The sequence below is a fragment of the Eptatretus burgeri genome, chromosome 4, assembly GCF_056783735.1.
Source record: "Eptatretus burgeri isolate ZD-2024b chromosome 4, Ebu_testis_v1, whole genome shotgun sequence".
Classification (NCBI taxonomy): domain Eukaryota; kingdom Metazoa; phylum Chordata; class Myxini; order Myxiniformes; family Myxinidae; genus Eptatretus; species Eptatretus burgeri.
In genome coordinates, this window is record NC_140964.1 from 133,020,943 (window position 1) to 133,039,223 (window position 18,281).

At 46.9% G+C, this 18,281-nt stretch overlaps 1 protein-coding gene across 3 annotated transcripts in view; it reads right to left on the reverse strand.

The window, feature by feature from the left end:
- Positions 1-18,281, reverse strand: part of LOC147029151 (uncharacterized) — a 157,796-nt gene that overhangs the window by 107,362 nt on the left and 32,153 nt on the right. For all 3 annotated transcript variants that reach the window (XM_085876246.1, XM_085876245.1, XM_085876244.1), the window contains exons 2-3: positions 6,256-6,419; positions 408-584 (exon numbers count right to left, since the gene is read on the reverse strand). In XM_085876246.1, the coding sequence (XP_085732372.1) occupies positions 408-584; positions 6,256-6,377 (299 nt within the window). In that variant the 5' untranslated portion in view covers positions 6,378-6,419. The remainder of the gene's footprint in view (positions 1-407; positions 585-6,255; positions 6,420-18,281) is intronic.

An 18,281-nucleotide genomic window follows, 5' to 3' on the forward strand; every position in this document is an offset into this window, starting at 1 on the left:
GTGGGCTTCCGTTCTGATACCTCGCCAATGGGGCCGAGTCTTGCAATGCCAGAAACCGCGTGCGGTTGAGCAGGCGCAAGCTAATCCCCACTAATCGTGCAATGGGATTGGGATTGCGCTGAAGGGACTCATAAAAAGGATGCAAAGGGGGGGGGGGGTTGGCAGGAGGTTGGAGATGAAACGTGAACACAGGTTTACGAGGCAATGGAAATTATTAACATTTCACCTCATGTTCAAGGTAACAAGAGGCCACACCCAGGAAAGGACCATCACCGACATACCACTGATCCACTGCAGCCCTGCCACCATTTCCCATTCTTGTATCAATGTCATGCATTTTGAGATTTGTGCAAACCAATGCAAGCAAACATAATTTCTTCACTCCAGCTACTCTCAAGTAGGCTTACCAATCACGACGCATGCGTTTTGGTGGGGGGCTCGGTTCGTGACGAGATGGATATCTGTCTCGACGGTTCCGCTCATAGTCACGTGCATCATCACGGCGACCGCGGTCCACGTTCCGATCGTAGTCTCTTTCCATCCCACGGTCCATTTCCCGTTCCGTCGCTCGACTCCTGAAATCTCTAACACACGCATCGCAATGCTCGTCACGAGTATTAGTATCGGGGAGCACTCTATTATCCAAATATCATCCAAAGAGCAACAGCTACACTGCGATAAAAACGAAACGTCATGAACGAGTCCATTCTTGGGCTGAAGATTGTCACTGCATTGTTGAAACTGGAATGATGTGAATGGAAAACCCTCATGATGCGACTTTCGAGGTGTGGCGAACTTGAGAATAAAAGGTCAACACGTGTATGTGTATGTGTATGTGTATGTTAATCTCCTTGTCTGTGTTGAGCAAGGATACCTATTGTCCCATGACTTGTGAGCAACAAGAGCACATTGTCTTTTGCCTTATTTCATGTAATGGTGCACAATTTGCTTCCTTACGAGACACAACTCGGGGGGTTTTATCATCCGTATGTGCTTAAGGATGTTCAGACAACACAGCAGACAATTTTAAGCATTACGCTGTCCTGATGAACTCCAACATGGGCAAACATGTCTATCGCTGTGCTATTCTCTCTGCTTGAGGTGTATTAAAGCCTTGCCCTTGAGGCTTTCAACACTTAATCAAGTTGATGTAAACACATGAATGCACAGCACTTTCGGAGATCGGACGTTAAATGCCAAGCGGCTCCCCCTTGGCCCGGAACAGAGGGGGAGCATGGACCGTTTCTGCACGATCAAAGGTCGACGCTCTGTCGGGAATCAAACCTGCTACATTTAAATATTTATTTCCAGCATGCAGAATGAATATTAATGTACAAAGGGCCCAGTCTGTGTGATACAACACCGAGTCAAATGTGTGGCACAACGATCCTGCACGACCTTAAAAGAAATGATGCCATTTGACCCGCCTTTTCCGTGTTGCACTCCCGAGTTAATTGTTTTTCCCCATACGTATGAAAACACCATTTTCTGGGCTCAGATGTGGTTTCCTGGATGTGTATTTGTACCACCAAGTGGACCTCTGTTATGTTCCTCTACACTGCTGTTGCTGCGCTTCCATCCTTTCTAATGTGCTCTGGCATTGATGACTTTGCTTATTTACGACTCAACCTGAGCCGACAACAATCTTCATGATGCTTCACTGAAATCCAAACAAACTGATCTTGATTGGGCTTTATTGTTTCAGATGCAGCCTTTGGCTGCTTGTTGAATCATTGCTGGGAGTGTGGCTGTGCCGCTGATGCAGTGTCTCACGTTTCCAGGAAGCTGGTACATATTTTACCGACCTTGGAAGGATGATAGGGGCTGAGTAAACCCACCTGATGTTATTTTACGGCACGACAGATGCTCAAACTCAAGACCCTAAGATCTTAAGCCACCACTTGGCTTGTATCTTGAAAAGGAAAACCAATTTGTAGACGTACATATCTTTTAAGTTCTCCATTTCGTCTTTTTTTCACAACAAATGTAGCTTTCCATACGTCATTGGAGTGCTGACTGCTCTCCGCTACAGGACGGTGCCCTCGCATGACATATGTCTCTCTTGGCTTCTGTGGAATCTATTATCTCAAAATTGTTGGATTCTCTCGTGATGAGGCTGAAGCATGAAGTTTGTTGCCCTCACATCGCAAGTAGTCAGTATTCTCTGTTTTCTACCATCTATTCTCCAACATCGCTCCCACTGCTCTCAATCCTCTGATAATCGCCAAGAACTCCAGGATGCACGTGTTCTTCCACTACCCTCCCTCCTGTTTAAACTTCCAAAATCCAGGCATATTACACACCTCAACTCTTTGAATTCATCGCTTCTGCCATTGATGGAACCACTTTCAAGTGACTGTTGTCTCTCACTCTTCCCTCCAGGACTCCAATCAAGTAGTGTATTGATCACCATCTCTTGTCATCCCCAATTCTGACCGATGATCCATTCCCAACTCAACTATTGTACTTGCTTGTTTCACTTTCCTCCCCTCTTCTCGTTCCTCTTTTTCCGTTCATTCATTCCCTTGATGTTTGTCCCACCGTCAATCTTCCTTGCTCTTCCAAGAGCCTTTCTCCTGTTAAAATTCATAAATAACATGAGTGGTTGCTACCAAAGGAAAAATATTAACAACAATGGAACTTGGTCGAGCGCATCGTACCTCCGCCAGGCAGAACAGCTTACATTTTGTATCCCACTGATAAGCCAGATCCGGACAAGGACCTGAACCAGAATTGAATTGGCTTGTTCTTGTCACCTACCAACTCATCCACCAAGTTTTGTCAAAACTTGACAACTTTTTGAATATATCATGCAATACAGGGTGCAACAAAATTCTGGAATCATACTTGTTTTGTTTGGATTACACAAAGACAAAGCTGAATCGGTCCTCTTGCATGCCGGAGGTTTAAGCCAGAGAGAAACATGTCAACAATTCCATTGCCGACATCCAACATAGTCCACGTCTCAACAAGGAACAGGGTCAAAGTTAAAAAATAAAATAATAAAAACCTTTGATTCTGGAATTTTATTACACACAAAAAAATGAACCTGATTCCAGAATTTTGTTGCACCCTGAATGTCCTTTTTGGCACATCTCTCAATGGTGAAGAATGAATTTTGAATTTTTTTTTTTTAAACCTCTCGTTACCAGTCAGAACTTCACCAAAATTGAATCAATTGTTCCTCGTCACACACCCAACCTGACCAAGTGTTGTCCGAATCCGCCCATAACCTTTGAAGATATTGTGCTACATATTGTTTATGGCCCTGTCTCTCAATGATGAAGAATCACTTACAAAATTCTCGTATTTGGATGTGCATCTTCAACAAAATGTAATCATTTCGTCCTTGTAACACACCCAACCAAATTTTATCCTAATATGTCCGCAATTTTTGAGATATCCTGTTCACAAACAGAGAGGCAGGCGGCAGACCGGCAGGCTGGGGTGAAAACATCCCCTCCATCTCCCTTCGGTGGCAGATGTAATGATGACAAAAATAACAAGAAAAAGAGCAATCAGAGATTGCAGACCCTCGCCAGGACTTGTTTTGTGTGGCGTATTTTACGTGGCGTTTGTGTACTGGTGTGTTCCGTAATTAGACATAATTAGAACTGCCACTTTATAATTGCTGCAAGTGATGACCGGGTAACAAGATGTCCAGGTTTGTTGCAACCCTGCTTTGATCAGATAACTGACGCTGATGCACAACGTTATTTTATTATTCAATTGAGCTTAGAAAGAGATTAAAATTAATTCAATTCAAATCAAATGGAAGACCAAATAGGTACAGTCGTACATTGGAGTAATCAGAAGGAACCCGAACAAGCAAAAAGCAAAGATGAAATCATCAGGAGGAACCTGGATGGAATTCACATTTCAACTGCGACTACTCGACGCTCAAACCCATCCAGGCTCAGGCAAGTCAACCTTATTCAAAATAAATAAACAAGCAGTCATAGACTGGTACTTACGAAATTGTCAACTTGACCTCTGACCTTGTCTAATAAAAGCAGTCTCGAGAGAAGGAAGCGACGAAAACCAGAAGTTTCTACAATGATTCTGCATCAAACCATCAAGAATCGAATGTTTTGGATGTTTGACCTCACTGTGACCTTGACCTTTGACCGATTTTGACCAAAATCAAATCAGCGCGAGCCATCACCCTCCTGAATCACGTGGTGTAATTTGACATTGGTAGCTTCTTCCACTCTGGAGTTATTTTTTGGATGTTTGACCTCACTGTGACCTTGACCTTTGACCGATTTTGACCAAAATCTAATCAGCGCGAGCCATCACCCTCCTGAATCACATGGTGTAATTTGACATTGGTAGCTTCTTCCGTTCGAGTTATCATTTTTTGGATGTTTGACCTCACTGTGACCTTGACCTTTGACCGATTTTGACCAAAATCTAATCCGCACCAGCCATCACCCTCCTGAATCACGTGGTGTAATTTGACATTGGTAGCTTCTTCCGTTCGAGTTATCTGTACCAAACCATCAAAAATCGAATATTTGACCTCACTGTGACCTTGACCTTTGACCGATTTTGACCAAAATCTAATCAGCATGAGCCATCACCCTCCTGAATCACGTGGTGTAATTCGACATTGGTAGCTTCTTCCGTTCGAGTTATCGTGCCGACAAACAAACAGAAACGGAAGGCATCAATATACTGACGAAATATTTTGATTTCGTAGGTAACAAGCAGTCACAGACTGGTACTTATGAAATAGTCAACTTAACCTCTAACCTTGTCTAATAAAAGCTGTCTCCAGAGAAGGTAGCGACGCAAACCAGAAGTTTCTACGATGATTCTGGACCAAACCATCAAAAATCGAATGTTTGACCTCACTGTGACATCGACCTTTGACCGATTTTGATCAAAATCTAATAAGCGCAAGCCATCACCTTCCTGAATCACGTGGTGTAATTTGACATTGGTAGCTTCCTCCGTTCGAGTTATCGTGCCTACAAACTAACAAACAAATAAACAAACAAGCAGTCATAGACTGGTACTGACGAAATCGTCAACTTGACCTCTGACCTTGTCTAATAAAAGCTGTCTCTCAAGAAGGTCGCGACGCAAACCAGAAGTTTCTACGATGATTCTGTGCCAAACCATCAAAAATCGAATGTTTGACCTGACTGTGACCTTGACCTTTGACCGATTTTGACCAAAATCTAATCAGCGCCAGCCACCACCCTCCTGAATCACGTGGTGTAATTTGACATTGGTAGCTTCCTCCGTTCTCGAGTTATCGTGCCTACAAACAAACAAACAAACAAGCAGTCATAGACTGGTACTGACGAAATCGTCAACTTGACCTCTGACCTTGTCTAATAAAAGCTGTCTCTCAAGAAGGTCGCGACGCAAACCAGAAGTTTCTACGATGATTCTGTGCCAAACCATCAAAAATCGAATGTTTGACCTCACTGTGACCTTGACCTTTGACCGATTTTGACCAAAATTTAATCAGCGCTAACCACCTCCCTCCTGAATCACGTGGTGTAATTTGACATTGGTAGCTTCTTCCGTTCGAGTTATCTGTACCAAACCATCAAAAATCGAATATTTAACCTCACCGTGACCTTGACCTTTGACCGATTTTGACCAAAATCTAACCAGCACTAGCCATCACCCTCCTGAATCACGTGGTGTAATTTGACATTGGTAGCTTCTTCCGTTCTCAAGTTATCGTGCCGACAAACAAACAAACAAACAAACAAAAACAAACGGAAGGCATCAATATACTTACGAAATCTTTAGATTTCGTCAGTAACAAACTAACAAACAAACAAACAAACAAACAAACAAACAGAAACGGAAGGCATCAATATACTTACGAAATCTTTAGATTTCGTAAGTAACAAACATACAAACAAACAAACAAACAGAAACGGAAGTCATCAATATACTTACGAAATCTTTAGATTTTTTGGAAGTTTGGATCTTTAGATTTCGTAAGTAACAAACAGAAACGGAACTGATCAATATACTTACGAAATCTTTAGATTTGGTAAGTAACAAAGACAGACCCAAATGCAATACCGTCTCCTGGGGTGAGGGTAATAATCATCAGTCATGAAATCTCATGGAACAACAAAAGAAAAGTTCCTCTTGATAGATGATACATCAGTTAAATGAGCACATATTAAGCTATAAAATGATATTTAACATCTCATCTGCTCAAGTCCGTTATTGAACAAATATTAAGATTTCATTTCGACATTTTGGAGTTAAATTGGTTACCTTTCTTCCCAGCCTCTCCTCCGGGGTTCCCGGTCTCGATAGCGGTCTGAGTCGCCACGTTCCCTGCGGAATTTCTCTCTGCGGCGCCGGTCCATCTCCTCATCACTCTCTCGGTCACCCATAACAGCAGTCTTGCTTTTCCAACAGGCAATTATGTGTGGATCCTAGAATGCAAAGCAAGGCATAAAAACACAAATATGTGAGGGTCTTAAAATAAGACGAGAATGGCACTCTTCAATGTTGCGACGTCAACCAATATGCCTCAGGCCAGGTCAGGTCAGGTCAGGTCAGGTCAGGCATGTGACGGAGCAGTGCGTTTCTGGGCCCACTTTCCGTTGGTATTCCAGGGGCCTCCATCTGGCCATCCCCCAGGCAGATGCCTAACCCATCCCATTCTTCTTGATACCAATCAACCTCCTGCAGCCATGAGGCACGTGGTAGGTCCGTCTGTTGGCCACCTCCACCCACGAGGCTCGCTCACTGAGAGAATCTCGGGAGCACAAACAGCATCAGGAAAACGTCCCACATGTGCATACAGCCGCAGTTGACACTCACGGACCATACAGGTAGCTCATTTGAGTCTCTCTCAGCAAATGCTTGTTAGATACAAAGTCTGACCAGCGATAGACAAGCATTCTCCGAAGAGACCTGGTACCAAAGGAGTTAAGTCACCATCTCAAATACTTGGTGAGAGTCCAAGTCTCACATCAGTCGAGCAAGACTGGATGGACCAAGGACTTAAAGACTCGAACTTTCGTCCACCTGCAGAGGTACCGCCAGCGCCACACCCCATGATCCAGTGAATCTCTGAATCCCCAGGCCTAACCCAGACGTCTATTGACCTCTGGCTCACAACATGCAGAGATGTGAATATCACTGCCAAGATAAGTATATCTCTCCGTGACCTCAACATCCTCACCACAAACAGGTACAGACAGGACAGCAGCATCGAAGATGTCATGGAAAGCCTGGATCTTAGTCTTGACCCAGGAAACCCATAATCCCAGCGGCTCCACTCCTAATTCAGCACCTTGAGGGCTCTCACTGCAGGACACAGCAATGAATGCCAAGATGGATGGAAACGCACTCAAAATGGAAACAAACACAAATGAAATGAAAAACGAAATAAAAGGCACGAAGGAAAAGATGGACACAAACACAAATGAAATGAAAAACAAAATTAAAGGCATGAACGGAAAAAATGGAAGAAATGCGGGATGAGACGCAGAACATGGGCCGAAGCCTGCAGGCGGGCATGAAGGCAATAACCGGGGAGCTCAAAATGGCGACGCCACTTGTGGGAGCGAACGAGCTGGGAGGGCGTGCAACGGTTGTCAGGCCCGCAAGGGAGGAGGGGGGACAAATTAATTCTGGGGACGTGTGAGACGAGACACGTGGAGGCAACAACGATGGAGAAAGTGACGGTGACACGGAGGGAAAAATTCAATGGGGAGACCGAAACGTGTGAGAAGAGACAGGAAGCGACGACAAAGGAAATAAAAATAGCAGAGACACGGGAGATAGAGGGTGAATTGGATGGGGTTCGTGATGAACACACACACACACACACACACACACACACACACACACACACACACACACACACACACACACACACACACACACACACACACACACACACACACACACAGGTAGTGGAGGATAATGGGGGTGAGCTCGCAGAACGTGTAGGGACCCGGTGCGAGCAGTTGGATAGCCTCCTTCGGGAAAGGAGGGAGCCGCTTTGCTCCCTTGAAGCGAGTCACGACCAGGTGGTTTCGGTCGTGCTTCGCGGAGTTGAGGGGACGGGTGCTGTAGACAGGTGCACGGAGAGCTTGGGGGGTATAGAGGCCCCGGAAACCCTTGGGGTGGCACAAATCCCCAGTGTGGTTGTCCCTGTGTGTGGTGCAAGGTGTGAGTGCGCTCCTGTGTGCGAGTGGTGTGGTGGCAAGTGTGCCGAAGTGCGTGCCTCCCAGCACGCCGTGTGTGGATGAGGCACCGCGGGTGGAAGAGACCACGTGCGTGCAGGAAACGGCACGCGTGTGCGAACAGCCGTGTGGGAGTGAGGCACCGCGGGTGAGTGCCCCCGCGTGTGTGAGTGGTACGGTGTGTGCAAGGGGATGGATAGCATGAGTGAGTGAGCAGCCGAGTGTGAGGGAGACAGCGTGTGTAAGGTCGGTGTGTGTAAGGGAGATGTCGGTCGGCATGCGGGAGCACGCAGCCGCGTCTCCCGGGGTGAGTGTAATGGTGAGGTGTGTTAGAGTCTTAACACGTTGGAGTGCGTGTGTCGAATGGAGACGACGGCGGCGACAGAGGGACAAAGGCCGGGTTGCGGCCGTAGTTGTAATGGGAACCGCGCCGGGTTCACCCAGCAGCGAGCGCGAGGTTCGGGCTGTGCAACGCACAATGCCGCCACGTGCTCGCTTGCGGGAGTGAAGCCCGGTCCGGAAACGCCAGCGGTGGATTTGCCGATCCCGCGGACGGACAAAATTTAGGCAGGATTTCGGATTCGGACCGGACGGGTTCTCCACGCGGACGTGTGTGTTTAGCTCCAACGGGCAGGGCACATGTGTTCGCGTGGGGAACCCCTCGAGACGTGGGGCTTGTGTTTTTTTTATGCGCCGGGTGACGTCATGGCTGCGTGTGTGTGGTTGGAATCCGGCAGGAGGGTGAATCCCTGCCGGATGGTACCGTCCAAGAGGGACGAGGGACGCAAACAGCTGCCATGACGTCACGCCACAGGTGAGCAGCTGTGAATTGCTGCGTTGGTGCGCAGGTTGTGAGTTTCCGCGCTGGTGCTGCGCATGTCGAAAAAAAATAAACCAAGCCTCGCTTTCGGGTGAACAGGATTCCCGGGCAAGGGGTGGATGATCCCCTTGGCCGGGCACAGGATGACACTAGTCAGGGGGAAGGGTTAGCTTAGTTAGACCGGCTCCATGGGGCAGGGGTAAGTCCTCATGGGGCCCATGGAATGGATGAGGTCAAGGGATTTTAGTTGAGATTTAGGTTGGGAAAATGGGACATTTGAGGACAGTGACAGACTTTGAATGTGTAGTGGGGACGTAGCTTAGCTACGTAGTGTTAAATGGAACGTGCTGTCGTTTAAGGGACGACGTGGGAGCACGAGTTCGTTCGGGGAGGTCGTTTGAAGGATGGCAGAGTTCAGCAGGTGTGTGTGTGTGTGTGTGTGTGTGTGTGTGTGTGTGTGTGTGTGTGTGTGTGTGTGTGTGTGTGTGTGTGTGTGTGTGTGTGTGTGTGTGTGTGTGTGTGTGTGTGTGTGTGTGTGTGTGTGTGTTGAAGAATTGTGAGGTGAGGACATGATGAGTGAGTGAGGCCAGCGGGTCTGTGTGTGTGGAGCGAATGGGGAATGCATGGTGCGATGAGTGATTGGGGGGAGGAGTGACTCCCGCCCAAGGGACCCCCGGGGTCAGTGAAGAGTGAGATCGTGGGTGAGTCAAATTAACAAAAATGGAAGTCGTTTTGTTGTTGGTGGGAAAGTCGGCTCGAAACCGGTTTGGAGGGGTGTAGGAGCCCTGTTGACGGGCTGGGAGCGTGGCTGCGAAAGGTGAGGATCGCTGAGTGGGTACCCCGGGGACCAGGCTAGTCGGCCATAGTAGGCCAAGGGCCCATGGGGGGCCGGGATAGCGTAGTGGGCACGGGTGCGCCCGCATGGTGCGGGGGCCCGGGGCGCCATTAGCCGCGTGGGCAGTGTTGTGGGCACGGGTGACCCTCGGAAAGGGGCCCGGGAAGCCAGCCTGCCACGTGAGCATTTGAGGGGAGTTGCCATGGGGAGCACTCCCCGGTGTTTCGGGAGCTGGTAGGCTCGGAGGCAGTGTAGTGCCCGGGGGTGACATCGTCGGAGAATCGGCAGAGGGTAGTGCCTGCCAAGGGGAGCCACACGTCCCAGCCATGAGACAGTGTGAGGGCACGGGAAGAAAATTGGGGGGGGGGGCGAGGCCCGAAATTGTGAGGACACCAACACAGGCGACGGGAATCTGGGTTTTTAGAACCAATAAATTAAGCGAGAGGCGCTTGTTGAAAGCCCTGGGGTAGTTTAAAGGTTATTGGTAAGGGTAGCTTAGGAAGTGGACCCCTCCGCACCATCCAACCCTTCGCTCACGTTGTGGGCCGCTGAACCCACTTTGGGTCAAAGATCGCTGAAGTCTGGGGAGGCCATCCTGGGGCTTCGTTGGGCCTCGACACAGGACACTAGCTCTCCCTTATTCCCCTCCGGGAAGGGAACGTTGGGGTTGGGAGTAGGCTCGGGGACGATAGGTTCGCCGAACAAGGACAATAAAGGGGGTTAGGGGACGAATTATAGTGGGAGGTATAGAAATAAAAAGAAAAAAAATTAATTAGTTGGGGCAAAATTGGGTTTGACAAATTAAGGGAGTGGGTATGGACAGCGATAGGCAAAGGCGATAGGTTGGGAGAGAGACCGTAGGGTAGGTCCGAGCCCGCCTTCCGAGTGGCCAGCACCACCGCACTCCCCCCTCCAACCTCCACTGAAAGGCAAAGGCAGGCCAGCTTCATCTGCTGGCTGTGTTACTTCAAGGTCTCTGCCGGCCAACTTCATCTGCAGCTGTTTTCTGCAAGGCCTGTGCCGGTCGGATCATCTGCCGGCTGTGTTTGCCTGCAGCGGCCCTGTTCTGCCGGCTTTGTATGCCTGTTCACCTTTGCCATGCCATGCCCACTGCCCACATCATCAGTTTGCCCCCGTTCAATTTTGCTTTGCCCCGCCCCTTGTTCATTGCCATGTGCGCCAGGATCATCAAGCAACAGTTTGCAAGCTGCAAGAACTGTCCTGTTGGCAGCTACAACACAGGCCTGCAGTGGCGGACCGTGCACCGGTTTTCTTTTGACTTTTTCTGCAGAGTCCATTGATCCTGGGACATGGTTTAGTGTAAAATTTGTAAGCAAGATGTACTGTACATATGAGTGCGCCCCTGGCATGTATGTCTTAGCGCCGGCAATTTTATTTAAGTCGTCCGTATGTTTGGGTTTGTTTGGTTAGTTACTCAGCCCTCAGGTTATTTCTTTTGGGGACACGAATACCATGAATGTCGCACTCAGGAATCCGTAGGTAAAATGTACTAGGGGGGGACGACACATGATGGCACACGAAAATTTGACGACTCGGGACGAGTCTGTAAAAAGTTGAGGGCGTAGTGTTACGGCTGTGGAAATTCGCAAACCACCATCCAGGTCCCGCAGGTGAGATATCTCTGAAGTACATGTGTAGTTAGCCCCAAACCCGTTGTTTTGAGGGAATTAATGTGATTCATCCAGGCTGCGACGCTTTGAGTCAGTCGTTTTTCTTTTTCTATCTTTTATTTCAAACAAAAACCAACGAGGACGCTCGGTGGGCTTTTCCCGCCTGTTTTTCACGCCATTCTTCTCCACGCTTGGTGTGAGGGAGGACAAGCGGGGTGGGGCAGCTGGCGCCCGATTGGTGGATGCGCGGTGTGACGCGGCCAGGGAGGAGGAACGCCCCTCTTTGAGACCTTTCTCGAAGCACCTCGAAAGGGGGGGGGGAGCAAAGAACGGGGCGGAGCTCCGGGATATAAAAAGTCGGACACGGGCGGAGCGGTTGTGTGGTTGCTCTTGCCCTCTTCCTGTTTTCCGGCTCGCTCGTCCTCTTCTCTTGCTGGTGGCCGCTGGCCTGGTCTGCTGTGGTGCAGTTCCAAGACCCCGCTGGCGGGAAGGAGCGTCCACCATTCCCCCCTCCCGACCTCGGGCATCCACGTTCCCCCCCCCCCTTCTATCCACGCTGGGATAGTGCCGAAAACTCCGTCCATGGTGTCGAGGGGCCAACACGTGCCGGCGCGAGGCACGCCGGAGAGGCCTCTCCTACCACGCTGGGGCACGGAGTCGCGGCCAGGCGAGACCACGTCGACGGACGTCGGAGAGGGACTCGACGGCCCAAAAGGGAAGTCACCTTTTTCTTTTCGGGGTTTTTTTTTGTCTGGGTCTTGTGGCACCGTGTCTTGTGAAGTAAAACTGTATCAGTGTTGCCGTGTGTTCGCGCATTCGGTCGTAGCTCTGCATTGTTGTTTTTGTTTTAAATTGATATATGTGCATTCTGACGATGTGGCTGTATATGTGTGCTCTCTGTGTGTCGTGTAAATAAAGTGCATTATGTTGAATTGTTCCCCGTTTCGGTGCGTCCTTTCCTTCGTTTGAATCTCCATCTTCCTTCACGTAAAGGGTTCATAGTGGGCTTAATACGCCCGATAATTAATCGGAACCGTCGAGGCCGACGATAACACCACTCGGTTATCCTGATAGCACGGAACGGACCGCTTAAGCGGTTCGTGTCCGGAGTCGGCCTGCGGCGAGGTACGATCACCCGGTCTCCCATCCGCGTGGGTACTTCGGTAGGTCGAGTTTGGCGAAAAATCCTATCCGACGCGGGTGGCCGATTGGCACGATTGTGGTGAGGTCGAAAGGCCCACCCGTGACTGGCTCCAGGCGATAGTTCCCGGAAGGTCACGACAGAATTGTCCGTCCGGTGGGCGAGGCGGCCGCCATTCGAGTCGAGCGGCCGATCGCACGCCGGCGGGCGCGAATTCGCAACAATATCTATATATTATATATATATATATATATATATATATATATATATATATATATATATATATATATATATATATATATATATACATATATATATATACATATATATATATACATATATACATATATATATATACATATATATATATACATATATATATATACATATATATATATACATATATATATATACATATATATATATACATATATATATATACATATATATATATACATATATATATATACATATATATATATATATATATATATATATATATATATATATATATATATATATATATATACATATATATATATATATATATATATACATATATATATATATATATATATACATATATATATATATATATATATACATATATATATATATATACATATATATATATATATATATATATATATATATATATATATATATATATATATATATATATATATATATATATATATATACATATATAGTTACGGCTGTGGAAATTCGCAACACACCATAAAGGGTCCTCAGGTGAGATGTATCGATAAGTTCATGTGTGGTGAGCCCACACCTGTTGTTTCGAGGGAATATGTGTGATTCATCCGGGCTGCGACGCTTTGAGTCAGCCATTTTTCTTTCGCTGTCGTTATTTTGGAGAATTAAGCCGCCAACAACTCAAACACCAACACCTTAGCCTCTTTACCTCCACACCTCCATCCCGCAAACATCGCTTCACCACCATTCCCAAACGACACCCGGCAAACACCAAACCACCACAGCAAACCCCCCACCACCTTCGCCTTTCTCCTTCCACAACCATCGACCCCACCACTAGTCAACACCGAACGTCGTACTGTCCGAAGCCGTTCGGTGATTGCTGCCGAATGCAGCAAGCCGCGAGTGCAATGGATTCCCTTCAGGAGAGGAAAACGGATCAGGGGAGGTTCACGCCCCTTTTCCTCCGTCCAATGGGCGAGCGTCGGGCGGTGTGGCCCCGCCTCCAAGCGCGATGAATGTGGATTCCTTACGGGAGAGAAATTCGGATCAGGGGAGGTTCACACCCCTTTTCCTCCGTCCAATGGGCGAGCGTCGGGCGGTGTGGCCCCGCCTCCAAGCGCGATGGATGTGAATTCCTCTCAGGAAGGAATTCGGATCAAAAGAGGCTCACGCCCCTTTTTGCCACACCAATGGCTGAACACAGAGGGTGGCGTGGCCCCGCCTCCAATCGCGTTCTGATCTTAAAATCTGCATACAGGCTCCTCCCCCGGTCTATAAAAGACGCGAGTCTGTGTGGAACTCGTTGTTGTTGTGTGGGGGTCGCTTTTCCCGTGGTTGGTGTCGTCTCTTCGCTGGACTCGAGCCACCTTCGCTTTCACAATTAACCAAGCCAGCGAGCCATTCCCCTCGCTCGACCCTGGGCATCAACAATTCCCCCCCCCCCCCGAACGCGCTGAGATAGTGCCGGTGGCCCCGTTCATTCCCCACCCTAACTGTGGTGCCGACCAAACCGTGCTTGCGTGGAGCACGCCGGAGAGGGCTCACCGACCACGCCAGGGGCACGGAGTCGGGGCACAGCTGCGCTGATATTGCGGCTTGCCCGCCATCGCGTCACGAGGACGCGGGTGAGACCTTTTCGGTCTCGTGGACCTGGCTGCTCCTCCAGGTTCCACGCACATTTGGTTCATGGACCCCGTCTCCCTCCCTGCCTATGGGGAGGTCTTTCCTGTTTATTTTGAATGAATGATGTGGCGCAGAGTCCTGACAAGTATAATTGTTTCAGTGTTGTAAATAACTACAGTCGGTCGTAGTGCTTTTGCTTTTGTTGCATTTTGCTTTTGCTGCACATTGCATTACTGCCTTACGTGCGTGTGTTGTGTGTGAAATAAAAGTGCTTGCTTGTCAAACTGTTTCCCGTTTCGTTGCAAGTTCCATCTTGCATCACGTAAGGGATTGGTAGTGGGTTGAAACACCCGATAAGTAATCTGAACCGTCGAGGTCGACGAAAACTCTGCTCGGTTATCCCTGCAGCACGGAAGTAATGCTGCGCAAGTGTTCCCATCTCAACAATGGCGTGAGGCATACTCCAAATCCAAACAACATGGAATGAGCACACTCAGTGGCACGGTGATTTCTCCACCATTACGTTGCTGACTGCCAGATATCAAGCTGTTTGTCATTTGTTTAAAGTCAAATCCAGTGACGTCTCTGTGTACATGTACATTACCAAGTGGATGTCTCTGTGTACATGTACATTACCAAGTGGATGTCTCTGTGTACATGTACATTACCAAGTGGATGTCTCTGTGTACATGTACATTACCAAGTAGATGTCTCTGTGTACATGTACATTACCAAGTAGATGTCTCTGTGTACATGTACATTACCAAGTAGATGTCTCTGTGTACATGTACATTACCAAGTAGATGTCTCTGTGTACATGTACATTACCAAGTAGATGTCTCTGTGTACATGTACATTACCAAGTAGATGTCTCTGTGTACATGTACATTACCAAGTAGATGTCTCTGTGTACATGTACATTACCAAGTAGATGTCTCTGTGTACATGTACATTACCAAGTAGATGTCTCTGTGTACATGTACATTACCAAGTAGATGTCTCTGTGTACATGTACATTACCAAGTAGATGTCTCTGTGTACATGTACATTACCAAGTAGATGTCTCTGTGTACATGTACATTACCAAGTAGATGTCTCTGTGTACATGTACATTACCAAGTAGATGTCTCTGTGTACATGTACATTACCAAGTAGATGTCTCTGTGTACATGTACATTACCAAGTAGATGTCTCTGTGTACATGTACATTACCAAGTAGATGTCTCTGTGTACATGTACATTACCAAGTAGATGTCTCTGTGTACATGTACATTACCAAGTAGATGTCTCTGTGTACATGTACATTACCAAGTAGATGTCTCTGTGTACATGTACATTACCAAGTAGATGTCTCTGTGTACATGTACATTACCAAGTAGATGTCTCTGTGTACATGTACATTACCAAGTAGATGTCTCTGTGTACATGTACATTACCAAGTAGATGTCTCTGTGTACATGTACATTACCAAGTAGATGTCTCTGTGTACATGTACATTACCAAGTAGATGTCTCTGTGTGCATGTACATTACCAAGTCGATGTCTCTGTGTGCATGTACATTACCAAGTAGATGTCTCTGTGTACATGTACATTACCAAGTAGATGTCTCTGTGTACATGTACATTACCAAGTAGATGTCTCTGTGTACATGTGCATTACCAAGTAGATGTCTCTGTGTACATGTACATTACCAAGTAGATGTCTCTGTGTGCATGTACATTACCAAGTAGATGTCTCTGTGTACATGTACATTACCAAGTAGATGTCTCTGTGTACATGTACATTACCAAGTAGATGTCTCTGTGTACATGTGCATTACCAAGTAGATGTCTCTGTGTACATGTGCATTACCAAGTAGATGTCTCTGTGTACATGTGCATTACCAAGTAGAGGTCTCTGTGTACATGTGCATTACCAAGTAGATGTCTCTGGGTACATGTACATTACCAAGTGGATCGCTGTGTACATGTACATTACCAAGTAGATGTCTCTGTGTACATGTACATTACACCAAGTGGATCTCTGTGTACATGTACATTACCAAGTGGATCTCTGTGTACATGTACATTACCAAGAGGATCGCTGTGTACATGTACATGACCAAGTAGATGTCTCTGTGTACATGTACATTACCAAGTGGATCTCTGTGTACATCTACATTACACCAAGTGGATCTCTGTGTACATCTGCATTACCAAGTAGATGTCTCTGTGTACATGTACATTACACCAAGTGGATCTCTGTGTACATGTACATTACCAAGTGGATCTCTGTGTACATGTACATTACCAAGTGGATCTCTGTGTACATGTACATTACCAAGTGGATCTCTGTGTACATGTGCATTACCAAGTCGATCTCTGTGTACATGTGCATTACCAAGTGGATCTCTGTGTACATGTGCATTACACCAAGTAGATCTCTGTGTACATGTACATTACACCAAGTGGATCTCTGTGTACATGTGCATTACCAAGTCGATCTCTGTGTACATGTGCATTACCAAGTGGATCTCTGTGTACATGTGCATTACCAAGTGGATCTCTGTGTACATGTACATTACACCAAGTGGATCTCTGTGTACATGTACATTACACCAAGTGGATCTCTGTGTACATGTACATTACCAAGTGGATCTCTGTGTACATGTACATCACCAAGTAGATGTCTGTGTACATGTACATTACCAAGTAGATGTCTGTGTACATGTACATTACCAAGTGGATCTCTGTGTACATGTGCATTACCAAGTGGATCTCTGTGTACATGTACATTACACCAAATGGATCTCTGTGTACATGTACATTACCAAGTGGATCTCTGTGTACATGTGCATTACCAAGTGGATCTCTGTGTACATGTACATTACCAAGTGGATGTCTCTGTGTACATGTACATTACCAAGTGGATGTCTCTGTGTACATGTACATTACCAAGTGGATGTCTCTGTGTACATGTACATTACCAAGTGGATGTCTCTGTGTACATGTACATTACCAAGTGGATGTCTCTGTGTACATGTACATTACCAAGTGGATGTCTCTGTGTACATGTACATTACCAAGTGGATGTCTGTGTACATGTACATTACCAAGTGGATCTCTGTGTACATGTGCATTGCCAAGTGGATCCCTGTGTACATGGACATTACCAAGTGGATCTCTGTGTACATGTGCATTACCAAGTGGATCTCTGTGTACATGTACATTACCAAGTGGATCGCTGTGTACATGGACATTACACCAAGTGGATCTCTGTGTACATGTAAGTAGGGAAAGAATACTGGTTCTGGCTCACTTTTCCCCATGTAAATGAATGGGGGATTTTCAGCCATGAAATTTTTCTTTTTTTTCCCCTAAAAAAATAAATCCCCTTTTTAGCCCAAGGTATATTTATTTGTCTCCCCTTTTAACCTGGAGCCTGGTGTTGGCTTAGTGGTTAGGGTGGCGGCTTGGGATCCCAGGGTCCTGAGTTCAAGCCCCGTTGGCTGCTGAATTAACACCAGGGGGTTGACTCAGCCTGCCATCCTTCCGATGTCGGCGAAATGAGTGCCAGTGTACTGATCCCGGTGTATGCCCCGGTTAGAATAGGTGTACCATATCCCTGTGTGTCGTAAGAGGCGACCAGGGTTGGCGTCAGGAAGGGCATCCGGCCATAAAACATTGCCTCAAGAAAAAGCCAAACCCCTGCACAGCAGGGAAAAATGGCTGTAAAAACGGTCATTTTTTTATTTCCCCTTTTAACCTAGGGGCTCTCTATTCAAATAGCCCATACAACAAGATAAAGATTTGTTAAAGGTGATTCTAAAGAAATATCTGAAACGTCGAA